At 42.1% G+C, this 16,916-nt stretch overlaps 1 protein-coding gene across 1 annotated transcript in view; it reads left to right on the forward strand.

The window, feature by feature from the left end:
• atp1a2a (ATPase Na+/K+ transporting subunit alpha 2a) overlaps positions 1 to 7,813 on the forward strand; it is a 43,702-nt gene extending 35,889 nt beyond the window's left edge. Inside the window, exons 19-24 of the mRNA XM_034886788.1 lie at positions 873 to 996; positions 3,177 to 3,322; positions 3,415 to 3,545; positions 5,394 to 5,495; positions 5,721 to 5,812; positions 7,420 to 7,813. Of these exons, the coding sequence (XP_034742679.1) occupies positions 873 to 996; positions 3,177 to 3,322; positions 3,415 to 3,545; positions 5,394 to 5,495; positions 5,721 to 5,812; positions 7,420 to 7,448 (624 nt within the window). The 3' untranslated portion in view covers positions 7,449 to 7,813. The remainder of the gene's footprint in view (positions 1 to 872; positions 997 to 3,176; positions 3,323 to 3,414; positions 3,546 to 5,393; positions 5,496 to 5,720; positions 5,813 to 7,419) is intronic.
• Positions 7,814 to 16,916: the final 9,103 nt, after the last annotated feature.

The following is a 16,916-nucleotide window of genomic DNA, read 5'->3' on the forward strand; positions in this document are numbered from 1 at the left end:
CAATAAAGTACCTGAAACAACACAAGTAAAAATTTCAAAATTTCCCTGTCTGCTGGTGAGGATGTTAACAGCTTGTCGACAGCTTAGTTTGACTCCAGGCAACAGGCTTGAGGGTTATGCTGAGGTTTAGCAGTGACAAGCAGCTCTCTGCGTCTGCTATGATTATTTTTAGCAAGCACTGCCATGTGGAAAGGATGGCCGCAGAAGATGTGTATCAAAGCAGGATGTGGCACACTTAAGAGTGCTTCACATTCACATTCACAGACACCCAGACACACACATATCGCACACATGCACTCTCTCTTCGAGAGGTGTAAAAAATCAATGCCAAGCATAGTCGCATCCTTTTCTCTCTACTTGTATTTCTCAATGGCTGTGGGTCAGGGGAGGAAAGCACCAAAACAAACTGGATTTGTAGACCGCAGAGCATGTGTTCAGTTTAACACAGTGACCACCTCAAATCCCACCTAAGTCACAGCAATATCCCGCCCTAAGTCACACATTTTTGCTCTAGTGCTTACCTGGTAAAATCAGCCAATACAAGCTCTTTGTCACAGAGGCCTTTTTACCCTCCTTTTTTATGAGTGTCTTGAAAATCACTATCAGTCTCTCTTCCCTTGTGTGCTCTCACCGCCCTGTTCTCTGTCACTGTCACTGCTTTCTTGTCCCCCGCCCCCCTTGCCCTTTTTTCTGTCTTTTCTCTGCTTCCACACAGTGATTGAATGCTGAATTATATTAACGGTGATATGTTTAGTGTGCCCTGTGTCTGGTGCTATTATCATGCCTTTGTACTGTTGCCACAAAGACAAACATTTATAGTACAGGGTGCGTAAAGTGAGCTGACTATGTGCTGTCCTTCCATTCCTTTCTAGGTTCCGGCCATCTCATTGGCTTATGAGACAGCTGAGAGTGACATCATGAAACGCCAACCAAGGAATCCCAAAACAGACAAGCTGGTCAATGAACGCCTCATCAGCATGGCATACGGGCAGATAGGTTTGTCCTCTTGTGGCTCATATGATCTCTTTGGACCACAGCTCTCAAACCTGAATCACTGTGTCAGGCCTTTTGTAGTGACGTTATGTTTGTGATAAACTTCCCGGGCATGAAAAATAAATATTGACATTTATAACAAATCTCGACATTTCATACTGCCTTTGTAAATGTTTAGGGATGTACAGTTAAGGAAACTAGATCCAGCAGTGAGCAGACAGTTTGGAGGGTGTCCCACAATTTTCTTCTAATTGTCGTGACATTTACAGTAAATTGAGTGCGACGAGTGCAACTATTTTCTACTTAATGTTGGTCATGTTTCACTGGTTGGAGCCTCACTTGAATGCATGCTCTTTATCTCTGGTTTTATATGGAATGGGAATAGTAAAACACAAAGGCTAGCCCAATTTTATAGGCTGTTAAATGGGTCAAAATATGACAGGGCTTCATTGGATGGCATGCAATTTAAAGCTGAACACGTTCTAAACAGCCAGGAACTCACATCAACTCCCATAATTCTTCCAATATGACTACCACTGGGACAGAACATGTGCAGGTCACATCAAATCATATTTACAATCTGCTGTTCTGACAATACAGATTGAAGTCCTGAGGCCTCGACAATGAACATTAAAATTAATAATCTGATCTATAGTGACACACGATGACAGTAAAATTCCAAATCTGTAAGCAAGCACCAATGAAGAGAAGTAAGACTATCAGCCTCCTCAGAACAGGTGCAACCAATTTTTTTTTCACTGAGAAAATTATGTTTTTGTCAATTAACATAAACACTGACCTAGTGCGGGGTTTCAATTTAGCAACGTAATGAATGAGATGATTAATAAGTGCTATCTCTTGTGTAGGTTTGGTATATGTGAAGACTGTAGCTCTTGAAATAATATGTCCATCATGTTGAAATGTTGTCCTAATGTCCTCGCATCCGCTGCAATGCTGTTCATATGGATATGGTTTAATTTTGCGTTACATGACCCATTTCGTCTGTAAAGCCTTGCCTGTGTTAGATCTCTCCTCTACTCTCTCTTGTCTTACTCTCCGCGCCCAGCCAGACAGCGCCGGTCCACACTTCTGACATTTGTCTACAGTATTAATTGTTATTAACACAGCTCTATATTGTTAAATATGAGGGGCAAACCTGTATTTTGTACCAGTGTTTCCGCGGGTAACTCTGCTATCGCGGCCGCCACGGCAAAGAACACAGAGGAAGTTACTGAATGCAACTAACTTGAGTTGGTAGAGTCAGCGTGTGAGACGGAGCTGCTGGACCTGGACCTGGGCCAGAGATGTGACCCATGGCCAGAATATCATAGTTCATAAAAATGCAGCGCAGTGACGATACAGACATTTTAAACAAACGACGTGTGTATCTGCCGATCGACCCATGCTGGACCCGTTCATAATGAGTCAGCCGTCTCTCTGAGTAGCGTCCATCACACTCCCTCTCGCAGTTATAAACAGCCTATGTGAAGATAAAATTTATTTTGGTTAAAATCCACAAATAATCGTGATCAAAATTTGGATAAAAATAATCGGGATTATCATTTTGGCCATAATCGTGCAGCCCTACTATCTATCTATCTATCGGTGCATACGTACATGCATACGTACATGCATACTGTACATGCATGCATACATGCATGCATACACTAATAGCACAAAATTAATGTGAAAAATAGCACTGAGATTAGTGTCTTCAAAACACCAAACGGGCACCATTTTATTCTACTGTTCAGAAATTCCCTTATACATTCCTAATCATTTTCTGGTTTTGTTTCACTGATACACTTTGAATTTACTGATTACAATTAAATGCTGGTGTAACACATATAATCTTTTACTCAGTTCACAGCAAGTCAGACAAACATGCACTAAACATGCATTATATATTTTTCAGCACACACCATAAATGTTCAACTCCTTATAAACTCAACACAAATAGCTAAACTCCCACTACAATAAAGAAACTTGGTGTAAATATTCCCTATAACTATCACCAAATAGCATAGTTCTTTAAAGGAAACAGATTAGGAAAATGAATAGGAAGACACATGAAATGAAGTGTTGTTATAAAATGTAATACAATGTCTTGGTTACCCTTACTAAAAACACTGAGAATAGATGAATAAATGATGTTTTTATCCCTTGCACATTTTATTTTCCAGGGATGATCCAGGCTCTTGCTGGTTTTTTCACCTACTTTGTGATTTTGGCTGAGAACGGCTTCCTCCCGAAGAACCTGGTGGGCATCCGCATCAGGTGGGACGACCGTGAAGTAAATGATGTGGAGGACAGCTATGGGCAGGAGTGGGTAAGGAGCAAAGACAAAGACAAACCAGCCCACGCTTTCAACGACCCCATAACTGTGAAGGAATAAGTACAATGTGTGTTTCAACCTTGCAGACCTATGAGCAGAGGAAGATCATTGAATTCACCTGCCACACCTCCTTCTTCATCAGCATCGTTGTCGTGCAGTGGGCCGATGTTATTATCTGCAAGACCAGGAGGAACTCCCTCTTTCAGCAGGGCATGAAGTAAGTGAGGAAGAGCTGGAGTGGAAGACAAATAGAAAGATGTAAAATAAAGGCATGAATGGACGTAGTTAGGAAGGCAGTTTCTAAGTCAATTTTACTCGTCCATAATTAACTGTAACATAATTTTTTTTAAAGATGACTTTTTCTGGCATTTAGGCATTTGTTTTTGTGACAGCTTAGTATGGAAGCAAAACAGAGACATAAGTCTTTGAAATTTAATCCATTCAGATTTACAGTATGTTTTCAAAATAAAATATTTCAATATTAAGTATTCAGTGGCTGTTAAAGTTTAATGACTTAAGTCTCTTATTTGCTTCCATACCTTAGACATGAAAGGGGAGAAAGAGGGGAATGACATACAGCAAAGGGGCCCAGGTTGTAATCAAGGCCATGACCTCTGTGTCGAGGACTGAGCCTCTATATATGGGCGCACCCGTGGCTATAACAGATTTCTTCTTTCTTTTTTTTATCAAATCCTTATTCATTTCTAACATACATACAAACAACAACAAAGACGACAACAACTAAGACATGAGTCGTACCTTAAAAGTAAAATATAAGAATAAATTAGAGCTGCAAGCAGCGTTAGACGGGCCCTTGCTCCTCTGCGTGTGTCGGGGGTACTGGCCGGCGCGCGCCTTGTGACCGTGCATTTGCGGCACTCACACACTACAAATCATCACCAATGAAAAAAGAACTCCCTGCTGAGTTCAATGATACCTCACACAAGACTTTACATCAAACAGGTCTTTAGTTATGAAAACCTGCGTGGCTAATGCATAGGAGCGGGTCAAACCATTACTAATCTAACAGGAACCATATGCTGAGTTCAATGATACCACACACAAGACTCTACCTTAAACAGTTAAAAATCCATAGAAAGTAGCATGGTTTAAGTATCTGGCTGGCTCAGTATCACAAGTAAATCACACATTCTAAGTTTCATGTAAATCAGATGAAGTTTGTCATATAAGGCTGATTTCCTGTTGCCAATGGGGGGGGCGCTTAGACCAAAAGTCACTATTGGCCTGTACATGTCCTCAGGCCTGTACTCTTTCAAGCAGATATGATGATGTACACTGTAGTTACAGCCATGTTATCGTTCATCGCTAAACACTCAAAATGTCCGCCATGCCCTATGACAAAATGTTTTTCTTTAATAACTTTTCATCTCTTGAGATAATACAGACCAAATTTAAAGTTAATTAGATGAAATCTCTAGGAGGATTTTCTCAAAGTACGACATGTGGAAATGGCCAAAGTTGCAAAAATGTAAAACTTTCAATTCAAAATGCCAAACTTCCTGTTATACATCATATGGCTCCAATGAGCTTTATTGAACGTCTTGACATGTTACATATGTGTACCACATTTTATCAGTCTACGTTAAATGTACTGCAGGGGCTCAATTGCTTTAACTTTGTAGGGGGCGCTAGCAAGCCATTTTTGTGCGTCTATTCCCGAAACACTTAAATTAAAATTATATTAAATTAAAGTTTTCACCAGACTTGATGCGACCACCAATTTGAGTGAGTTTGTGTATGTTAAGCCCCTCAAAAAGCTGATTCATTTGCCAGTAGAATGAAAAAAGGAATAACAATTCCTTCAGTTTCAATAGGGCCTTCGGCGCTGTCGGTGTTCAGGTCCTAAATATTAAATAGCAACATTTTTTTTAAATAGTGAAATATAAAAATCAAGATGGATAAACACTATAAGCACTTTTAAAATATGCAAGGTTATTGGACTTATAAAATGACTCAAGACTTCTGCTTCTTCTACTCCACCCCTTCTGTGAGTTTTTTTGATTAGTTTGAACCTTTTGCTTTTTTTTTTTCTTCTGTCCAACAGGAACAGGATCCTGATCTTCGGTCTGTTTGTTGAGACGGCTCTGGCTGCCTTCCTCTCCTACTGCCCTGGAATGGACATCGCCCTGCGCATGTACCCCCTAAAGTATGCTCTGCATATGCATATCTCCACCCAACCGAAAAATAACCTCTTAAAGACCTAATAGGCTGCCAATAGCCTGTCACTCTGGACTTTAAATGAAGTCTGTGATCTTCTTATACACCCTGTTATCCTTAATATAAAAAAAAAATGGCTGCAATGAATTTAACAATTTGCACCCGCTGCTGCTCTATCCAACCCTGTTATATGCTCTGTCTCTCTTCTTCTCAGGCCCCTGTGGTGGTTCTGTGCCTTCCCATACAGTCTTCTCATCTTCATTTATGATGAGGTCCGTAAATTAATTCTGAGGAGGAGCCCCGGAGGTAAGCGGTTATTAAGAGAAACCAAGATTAAAAAGGTTTCAACTTTCTTTGTCTTGTTAATAAGCTGAAAGAAATAAAGAATAGCCAAGTGATGGCGTAGTGATTGACACCCCTATCACAGGAAACACCAGCCATTTTCTATCAAGACCTTTTCTCCTGTCCACTGTGCCTCTCTCATACTTCCTACTGTCCTTGTTTAAAAAAACACACATTCTAAAAGTGTGGACTGTCTGCTCCTTTAAGTACACACTGATTGACAAAGTCGCTACAGCTCTGCTCTGCCAATGTTAACCTGGAGGATCCCAGCATGCATTTGACAGACGGTGACATGCAGTCGAAGATAAAGTTCAATGTCATCTAAAGCGAGCACATAAAACTTCTATAAAAAAACTACATAGAATTGTTTTGAACGCAGCTAAAAAAGGAACAAAGGTTGCCAATTTTGCAAAACACTGTCTGCAGCAACCGTGGATGATTATCATATCAAGCTTTAATTGTGGTGTTATGCTAAAAACTGTTGCCAGCTGTCATGTTGAAATCTCTTTTACTTGTGTTTTTTTGGACAAAGTACATGATGCAATTTTTTCCAATTTGCATAGTTTTTCTGGCAGATTTTAAACATGGTTATTGTCATTTTTACATTTATCATAAAGCAATTTTCATTTAAAAGTTATTATTAACTCTTATCACAGCAGCTGAAAACTATCAGGCTCTTTAAAAGCTGCAGCCTCTGCAACACTTGACTGATTGTTTTTTGTGCTCCAGGTTTGATTTCTCACTAAACAGCATGTAAATGCACCACTGTCTGGCGCTTTGCTCAGGAATTCAATTTGATAGATGGAGCATAAAATCACGGCACATAAACAAGAAAACATTCAATGGTGAAATACCCACATCACCAGTGAAATCTAATTTGATCCAATTCTTAGGTCAAGGGCTGCATCTGCACTAGATATCAACCAAAGTCCTTTTCCAATATGTCTTGCTCATGAACAGACATGGGTAAAAAAACATAAACCCCTTCTAATTTTGTTGACGTTGATGGAAGCAGTAAAGAGATATGTTCGTAGATGATTGCACAAAACGTTTTGTGATTCTTGTATTGGTCTTAAGACAAAAACCTTTCGCCGCGAGTTAAAAGGTCTGACATGCAGTAATCTTTACAGACTTAACTGAACATATGTTAAACTTTCACCATGAGACAGATAATACGTGTCAGATAGCAACAGGAAACAGTAGAGAATGATGAGAAAGGAAATTAAAGCATACAGATGAGACTCTTGAGATATGCCCCAAAGATCATACACATGATATGGACACACTACAATAGCTCCCAATCTGTTCACTGCCATGGAGTTTCAGCTGATGAGGGCCAAGACATTGGGAGAATAATACAATTTATCGTGACAGTTAATCATTTATGTTAATCTGTGTGTCACGGGCTGCTGATCATACTCTTAGAGTTATAAGGGGATTCATTTGGAAATGTAGAGACAAAGGAAATGAGATGAATACAAATAGAGCGATACAAAAGGATATTATGAAAACTGCTCGCCTGTCATTTTGGTCTCTGACACTTTCCCTCTCTCTTTCTGTCTCTCTTTCAGGTTGGGTGGAGAAGGAGACATATTATTAATATTCAGAAAATGTCATTTTGAATTGTGTGTGCGTGTGTGTGTGTGTGTGTGTGTGTGTGTGTGTGTGTTTGTGTGTGAGATCGTGAGGGTAGAACTGTGTGTGTCGGTCAGTTGTAATATTGCATGGATCAGTTCACATATCTGATTATCATAAAAAATACTGCTGAAAATAGGCTTTTCATTGTGCTTTGAGTTTTTCTTTTTTTGTTTTCTCAGAAAACATTTCCAGCAAAACAATGGTAATGTACCTGTGTGCATTATATAAACTGTTCCCAGAGGGACATATCATGGCCTGTGTGGCTCTAAAGGAATACCAAATGTTGTTCATTGTGTGTAATGTACCAAATAAAATGTATTCCGAAATGTTTAGGCCATCTTTTTAATTGTTATACAATCATTTTGTGGTCAGTAGTTTTTGTTATTGGAAGATAATATTAATCAACTGTAAGTGTCTCAGTTGATGCTACCCAGGCCACTCTAAGAACAAATGTAGTGGTGAGGGCTGATTCATCAGTATCACTGTATATGCCAGCCGATAAGTACAGTAAAGGCTCCGACACACCAACCGACGGCCGACCTTCGGCAGAAAAGGGACTGCCTCCCCGAGTTGGTACCTCGGAACGCACTTAAGCGATGGCTCCTTGAGCTTACTTTCTGCGTGTGTGCAAGTCGTAATATGTCTCCATAACAGCAGGGGGCACTAATCTATACTGTCGCCCAACATTGAAAAGCGACAGCTGATTGGACAAATGCGTCACGTGTATGGAGGATATAGTTATTCAAAAATCAAATTGAAAGTACAAAAAGAAAATGAAGCATTATAAAATTAAAAACATTATTATTTTAGTATGCTACTAGGAAAACTCATGCCATAACTGAATTTAAAAAAGAAAGGGAAACTAAAAAAGGCAAAGTAATAATATCTTTTGAATTTAGAATTTCGGTTTAACATTTGACGAAATGGGAAAAGACAAATGTTTAATCAAAATGGGAAAAGCCAAATGTTAAATAAAAATGGGAAAAGTCCAATTTTAAGTCGAAATTTAAAAGCCAAATGTTAAATCAAAATCTAAATTTTAACTTGCTTTTTCAGGTTCTTTTTCTTTTTTTAAATTCCATTATTGCATGCTTTTCCTTGTAGCATAGTAAAATAATAATGTTTTTAATTTTTATTGTGCTTCATTTTCTCTTTGGACTTTCAATTTGAATTTTGAATCAATATATTGTCCATATACGGGGGTCTGGCTTCTCCGGTCTTCAAGCCAGACCATGTGAAGGCTCGTTCAGAAAGCGATCCATAGGTGGCGCCAGGGAGGGGCTTGGGGTTGCTCTAGCAACCTCGAGGATACCCATAGCACCCCCTCAGCACCCAGAACAGAAATTGCTGCGGTGTAAAAATATATTCCTATATTTTCATTAATGTGATCATTTATATTTAAAGAAAATGAATAAATACATTAATAAAACAAACTGATTGTTTTCAATACAACAACGTGGAGCAAACACTGGTGACTATTCGGCCAACTGGTGCAGCACACATTACACTTTTGACCTTGCTTCCTCAGCTTCAGCTAGCATTAGCGCTAACACTGCTAGCACTAATGTTAGCGACACAGAGGAAGAACAAAACAAGCTAGAGGAGGATGAAGAGATAGCCATGGATAAGGAATCTATGGAACTAACCAACACAGAACAACAAGCCCGCTGTGGGTCTCAGTGGGGATTACCAGAAGCAACAGAGATGGAGAGCAATGCTGCAGGAGGGGGTGTAGCAACAGGTACATGTGGCTACTTCAGAAGATCAGATGTCTTCATCATGGCGCAGCGGGGCTCTGATGATTTATTCATTTATTTCATTTTTTTTATATTCATTGAGGTTGCGCATTGATATGTATATGTTTCGGTGCAGTTGTTTCTAGCATGGGAGTTTACATTCACCATCACTGGGCTATCCAAAGTGTGTGTTCTATTCGTGCATCAATAGTTCTATCTGGAAGTTGCGCAACCCCCCCCCGCTGGTGGGCCACAGGTGGGTGGGAATGCCAGTTCGTCACTGGCTGTGTGGGATAATTTGGCTTACTGCATTACTCTCCTGCAAATATAAGATACTGTATGAAAGCTGCAGTAATTATTGTGTAAACCCGGCTTGTTGGCTGGTATTTGATCTATGTTGGGTGGGCTAATCAGAGTTTCATGGTTGTATCGGCAACTTTAGTGGATGAAAAACATTACTCTCTCTCTCTCCCTCTAGTTCGCTCCCTTAAACAACTACTGCGGAGGTGGAAGCGAGCGTGTGTGTAGGCTCTGTGTGTCAAGGGAACGATAGTTACCAAAATGACCTCCAGATTTTATGAGTATAGGCGTAGCCCTCAAAGAGATTTTTTTTCCAACCTTTGTGTCCAGCACGGGCCCCAACTACGTCCACCAAGGCTGTAAATAATGTAAGCGGACCCGATGTTTGTTTTACAACATCAGCATTTTTCTACAGCTAACGTTAGAGGAGCAGGTGGCCTATATCCGGACCGGCTACATCCTGCCCTCGGATCTCCACCCCCACTGCGAGTCCTCGGTCTCGGTGCCACTCATGCCGGCCTTGCACTCACCCCCGATGCCTCATGCCAGCTCTGCGGCTCGTCAGCCAATCATCCATCCTTACTATGACATTTGTCACTTGATTGACATACAGGACAACCAGTCTAACGTCTGATTTTTTTCTGACACATGGGTCAGCATTCAGCACGCATGTGCATGCAGCAGCGGCAAAATTCCAGCAAGCTAGCGTGTGGCAAACAGATCCACCTCTGCACCTGCTACATAGCTTCTGACCATTAGTGAGATTCAATCTCCACTCGTTGGGAGAAGGCTCTCTCCCCAACACTAGGTCTGCTGCCCAGATCAAAACCAAGGGGATTCAGATGTTTGTGGGTCAACAGCAGAAAGCGTCTGGCTATTTCCAACAGCTGTTTATGAATGCTGCTGACGTAACGTTGTCAGTCCCCACAGAGACAAGTCTCCCGCCACTGTGGTGAAGTCAGACTTCAGCACCGCGGACAGTTCCAGACAGTTTTGTGCGGTAGAGGGGGAGGTGAGTGTTCTCCTCCCACCGCCTGTGGCTTGTACATTCCTCCCCAGCCAGTATTCGTGTAAACCGTCCCCTATGACGTCCCTTGCCAAGGGGGACCCCGATTGCCCGGGGGTTTCCCCCATATGCCAGTTCTGACTGAAGAAAATGAGGGGTGGTCAGCATTCTCCACGTGTGGTGAATGGGATTGAGGCGGTGACAATGAAACCACTTCTGGATCTCCTTTCTTATGTGGAGGAGATGCATCACAGACAGCGTTGACACTGCGTGGCGTGGTGCGGGGCAACAGTGGGATCAGTGCATCTTGTCTTGGCACTGACAGCCTGGCTCTCATTGTTGTCTCCAACACATCCCCAAGCAAAGCAAGGCGGAGTGTGAAGCGCGTGTTATTAGCTTTTACATCCATGAGTTCATGTGTGTCAGGCTATTCATGCTGCGCTCTGAGAGTGGGCGCACGCATGTCTGTTTGTTGTTTCTAGACATGGTCAGCAGGGAACGCGGAGACCATTCTGCTGCTGAGCGAGACGTGTGATTTTGTCGTCCAGCCCATGGTGGGGTTGTTACGTGTGGAAACAGGTTGAACCCAAATGCAGAAAATACGCAGACCAGAATGATAGTGCAACAGATTTATTTCCAGTGTCCAATGTCAGGATGCAATGGTGAAAAACCAAGTCCAAAAAAATCCAATAGTACTAAAGGGTGAAGAGCACGTGTGATACCGTGTCCAATAATCCAGTGATCCAGGGCGGAGAGCAGGAGTGGTGAATGGAGGAGTGATGAATGGCAGGAGTGAAGTGGCAGCAGGAGTCAGGTTCAATGAGCTGTGGCAGACAAAAAACAATGAGTACAAGCATACGAGTGTCACAAAAACTAATCCAATGGTGAGTCAGCAGCGAGACTAACGTTGTCATCTAAACTATGACCTGACAAGGAGTGGTAGGTTGACCGGGTATTTGAAGCAGAGGTGTTTGGGTCTGATGAGCTGCAGCTGGAACCCTGACTCCCGCATACCAGGCTTCACTCCTGCAATCAAGGACAGACAGAGGATGAGAGCAGAGACAGGGTGAAACTTGCAACAGCCCTAACAAGGGTTCATCACCATGTCGAGTGTGTCACCAGGTCAGTTTTATCCCCATCCCGCCAGCATAGCCGGGGGGAGACGCATGTATGGAGTGTGGGTGCTTGCTCCCGCTGAAAGCATAGAGCAGGGCTGACCACACTTTTTCAGCTTGCGAGCTACTTTTAAAATGACAGGTCAAAATGATCTACCTACTATAAAAATGCAATCACATATATTTATTTCTACATATATTTATTTGTAAATATATTGAAAATGATATGTACAATATAAGTTGGTGTACCTTGCATAACTGCATTAACCCATATTCACAATACAACCGTACATTTTTTTGGTCATCACCTCTCTCTGACGACTTGCCCTGAATGGAATCAGCCAGAGATGCATAGTCCGGACAGTAGCTGCTGATAGCCAGCCTCAAGCACATTTCCAAACCATCAGTCATGGTGGAACGGTATATGGACTTAATAATCTTCATGTGGGAAAAGGCTGACTCACATAAATAAGTGGAACCGAACATGCAGTCAAGAAGGTAGCAAATTTCCTCATTTTGGGGTACTTCTCCTCTGTCAAAAAGTTCCAAAACTGTCCATGAGCCCTAGACTTGAGCTCAATGTCAGCTTGCAGTGTCAGGATCTCATCCTCCACTCCAGACAAGTTCAGGTGAAACAGTGTTGCAAGTAAATCCACCTCAGCATCATCCCGAAAAGGGTAGCACATGAATGTTGCGACCGGCTGCAATAATACAGAGTCTTGAAGCCGTTTGTTAAAGTCTGACAGACAGATTTCAATCTGCTCTGTGTAGTGTCCACTGTCAAGTTGCGCACACGCCTTCCTTTGTGTCTCCAGTTCTGATATGAGGTTCTGAAAGTTTGTCAACTCATGGCACTGCAGCTTTGCGCACAGATGTTGCATTTTTCGTTTGAACGCATTAACTGAGCTGATCATATTGACCACTGTTTTGTCTTTTCCTTTCAGTTCAACATTAAGGTCATTCAACATGTTGGTCAGATTGGTTAAAAAGACTAAGTCTAGTAGCCACTGAGCGCCATTTAGATGGTTGTAGTCTGCATGTTTAGACACAAGGAAAACTCTTTAATCTCTGGACAGAGCTCTTGAAATCTTTGCAAGAAGAAGGCATCATCCTCCCTGCATTTGGCAATAAGCGGCCAACCATCGCGGGCGCACCGTCCGTGGTAATGTACAACAATTTGCGAACTGGAGGCTGAGTTTTCTCGAAAAGTTTTTGAAAGATTGAAAAATGTCCTCTCCCCGCGTGTTTTCTTTCATGGGCAGTACTGTTAACAGCTCCTCTTTTGCGGTCATATTGGTAAACACCATACAAATTAAAATGCACAACTGGGCTGTGTCACTCACGTCTGTAGACTCGTCTAACTGCAGTGACAAACACTCGCAGTCTGCAATATTCCACCTAAGTTTCTCGGTCACATCCTCGGCCATTGCTTCATTGCACAGCGCCGTGTAACTCTACTTCTTGACAGCTGGAGAGATTTGATTGAAAACACTATGTCAGGTTTGTTTATTAACTTGAAAACCACTTGAAAATATATGATTTTCTCGCCTAAATTTTTACCCTTAAAAAAGTGCTGCAGTTTCCACATGCTTTGGCCCTCTGGGATGACCCTGAGTTAATTGGGAAGTTAACACTCTCAACTTGTTGTTTCTAGTGGCAGTGTGACTAAGCCTTACTGACACAGAGCTACAGAGGTTAGAGCACAGAATTTCTATTTTCGTCCAAGTAAATCATCTGAAAAATTAATAAAAAGCACTACTGTAAGCATATTATAGGGGCTATATACTAAAATAGTACTCTAGCCACATGTCTCAACTTAGAACAGAAAAAATCCAGAAAAAAATGACTTATAAAATGGATTTTATATGAATGTATTTCTACAGATATGTCTGTGCGTTTGTCTTATTTCTTATTTCTAAAAAAGCCAAAAAAGTGCAAAATACAATACTTCTGAAATACAAAAACACATCCACATCACTCACAGATATGTCTGAAAGAAGTACATACATAGATTTATAGAAATAAGTAATCATAATTTGATGAAATGTTGAAATGCCATAAGAATGCCATATTTTTGTTTTGAGACAGCTGGAGACATCACAGGGTTAGGTTTTTCTGGCCATGTTTGATATCAATCAACTTGTCTTCTTATTGGCTACACAGGGATGCCAGTTTTATGACCTTATCTTATAAGTGGTCGGATCTACTGTCAATCTTTCCCACGTGGGCCCAATGGGGACTGTGCGATATTATTGGCTTAGCTTGAGTGTATATCTTGATAGGCTGGGTACAAGGTTCATTGGAATCTGCACACGCCACAGATTCTAATGGTGTGTCGACCTTCTTTCTAGCCCGCACAGAGAAAAAGTTGCAAGCGATAAAAACCGAGAAATGATGCATCTAGATTTCTCTACGTTGAAACTTGGCCAGAAACTACAAGATTGTGAGGGGACCAGATAGTTATGGATTACAAGGCTTGGAATTCCTTGGAGGGTTGGCCATGTAGGAAAACAAAGTTTTTGCCGATCTTTCACCGCTGTGATTAAAGACATGAGGAGACAGGTAGGAAACACCCACTTGCTTAGACTCAAATCTTTCTGTGTTTCTTTACTTCAGAACATGATTTTAACCGTTGTGAGTCACCTTATGCTTTGTGCGGGGGCTTGATGGAATCACAAGACTTTAAGCTTTCTAACGATGTATGACTTGAGCGTGTTTATGACGGTTTAATGCAAGTAATAACGTCCTTTTATCGTGCGTTCCAATTTCGAACCACCAGTGGTACATTGAAAACAAACAGGTTAAAGTCCTGAAACAACAAATCAGCCGCTTCAACAAATGCCTCTTTAATCATCTCCCTGTCTTGGATGATTTCTTGTGTTTAACAATGATGTGATTCACCCGGGACGATGCTTCGGTGGCGGTCTTTGCTTTCGTGGTAAGCTGCGAGAAAAAGGCCTGCTGTCCAGACAACTGGGATTTTAGTTATTTCACCTTTCTCCTTCTCAGTTCACTTTTCGGAGGGAATTCAGTGTCGTAGCTTTTATGAACGGTGATGAATGGTAGATTTGCAGATGAGGTAAATGCACTTTGAATAGGACATTGTGAAAAAAAGTCCTCCTCCCATTCTGTATGGAAGTGGTAGTTTTTTGGCTTTTTACGTAGTAAAAAATTGTATACTTTTTTTTTTTTTGATTATTAGAAATAACTCAGCTAGGCTAACTCGGCAACACGCTAGCTTGCTGGAATTATGCCGCTGCTGCTTGCACATGCGTGCTGAATGCTGACCCATGTGTCAGAAAAAAATCAGACGTTAGACTGGTTGTCCTGTATGTCAATCCAGAGACAAATGTCATAGTAAGGATGGATGATTGACTGACAAGCCGCAGAGCTGGCAGGAGGCATCGGGGGTGAGTACAAGGCCGGCGTGGGTGGCACCGAGGCTGAGGACTCGCAGTGGGGGTGGAGATCCGAGGGCAGGATGTAGCCGGTCACAATTGTGAATGTGTGAAGGGATGACCCAATAGTGTCAGCTCTATAGGGCAAAGACTATACAAAATAAAAACTCTAAATTTAGCAGCCCCCTCACTGAAATGTCGAGCAACCCCATAGCACCAGTAAAAAGAAATCTCTGGTGCCGCCACTGAAAATAATTTCATATTTTACAAAATTAGTTACATTTTAAGTTAGAAATAGGCCTTTCTTCATTTCAGATTGACAAAGGTCAGTTTAAAAGATTTTCGTCAGAGTTTGAGAGGTGTCAGTCATGCTCCTTCTGCTTGTCATTTCCGGGTTAGCACTCCACCAATCAGATTGATCATTGCGTCCGACTGCCCGCCTTCCAATATGTTGAATCGGCCCAAATGAAGGCCGGCGGCTCCTCCAACTGACAACGGCTCGGAACACACCGAACAAGCTCAAGTCACTGACCTCGCCAGACTGTCCGGTGACCGACAATCAGGTTGGTTTTTCAGCGCCTTAACAAGAGCCTGTGGTACTCTGTAAAGCTTTCACTGAGGTAGTTTAAAGACTGTGAGTTGTTCACCAAAGAGCACTGACAAATTTATTTTTTTAATGTAAAATGTCCTTCTTAATACAAATCTCGGTCCCAATGATTTTACACACATTCAAAAAACATATGGGCATATTTTAAAGGCATGTCCCATACTGTAACAAGTGAGATTTATATGTAGTTTTTGATTACAAAGCAGGTCCACGTGCTACATACTGTAAATACTGTAAAAGTATAAAAATGCTGAATGCACATAAAAATGCACACTGAGCCTTTTAATTGAGTTGTCAGGACTTCTGTATGGCTGTGATGTCACAACTTTACTAGAGGCAGAAGACCAGAAAGGCTCCTGGCCAAGACGGTGTGTCACCATCCTGATGAAAATCTGTGCAGACCAGCTGGCCCCCATCTTCACTCAGATCTTCAACAGATCACTGGTCGTTCCCTCCTGCTTAAAACGCTCCACAATCATCCCATTCCTCAAAAAACCCTCCATCTCTGGACTAAATGACTGCAGCCCTGTCACCCTGACATCTGTGGTCATGAAGTCCTTTGAAAAACTGGTGTTGGCCCATCTGAAGGACATCACAGTCCCCTATGCTGGACCCTCTGCAGTTTGCCTACAGGGCTAACAGGTCTGTGGATGATGCAGTCAACTTGGGACTTCATTACATCCTGCAACACCAACACTGACACCATCATCAAGAAGGGCGAGCAGAGGATGTACTTCCTGCTCCAGCTCACAAGGAGTGCTCACGCCCGCCCCCACAAGGAGTGCTCACGCCCGCCCCCACAAGGAGTGCTCACGCCCGCTCACGCCCGCCTGCCTAAGGAGCTGCTGATCCACTTCTACACAGCCATCATCCAGTCTGTCTTCTCCACATCCATCACTGTCTGTTTGGATCTGCCACCAAAAAGGACCGGAGGAGACTACGGACAGTTCGGACTGCAGATAAGCTCATCGGGGCCAACCTGCCCTCCATTCACGACTTTTACACTTCCAGAGTCAGAAAACAGGCAGGAAACATCACTGCAGACCCATCTCACCCCTAACACAACCAGTTCCAGCTCCTACCCTCTGGTCAGCGCTACAGAGCACTGCACGCCAAAACCAACAGACTCAGGAACAGTTTCTACCCACAAGCCATTACTCTGGTGAACAGCTGACTTCTGACCCACAGTGCCAGGTTCAATTCCTGTGCAGTAACCCAGCAACACTGTTTCTAATCAGTCTGTTTACAAGTTCCACTCATTATTTATT

This window comes from Etheostoma cragini, chromosome 12, assembly GCF_013103735.1.
Source record: "Etheostoma cragini isolate CJK2018 chromosome 12, CSU_Ecrag_1.0, whole genome shotgun sequence".
NCBI classification, from domain to species: Eukaryota; Metazoa; Chordata; class Actinopteri; order Perciformes; family Percidae; genus Etheostoma; species Etheostoma cragini.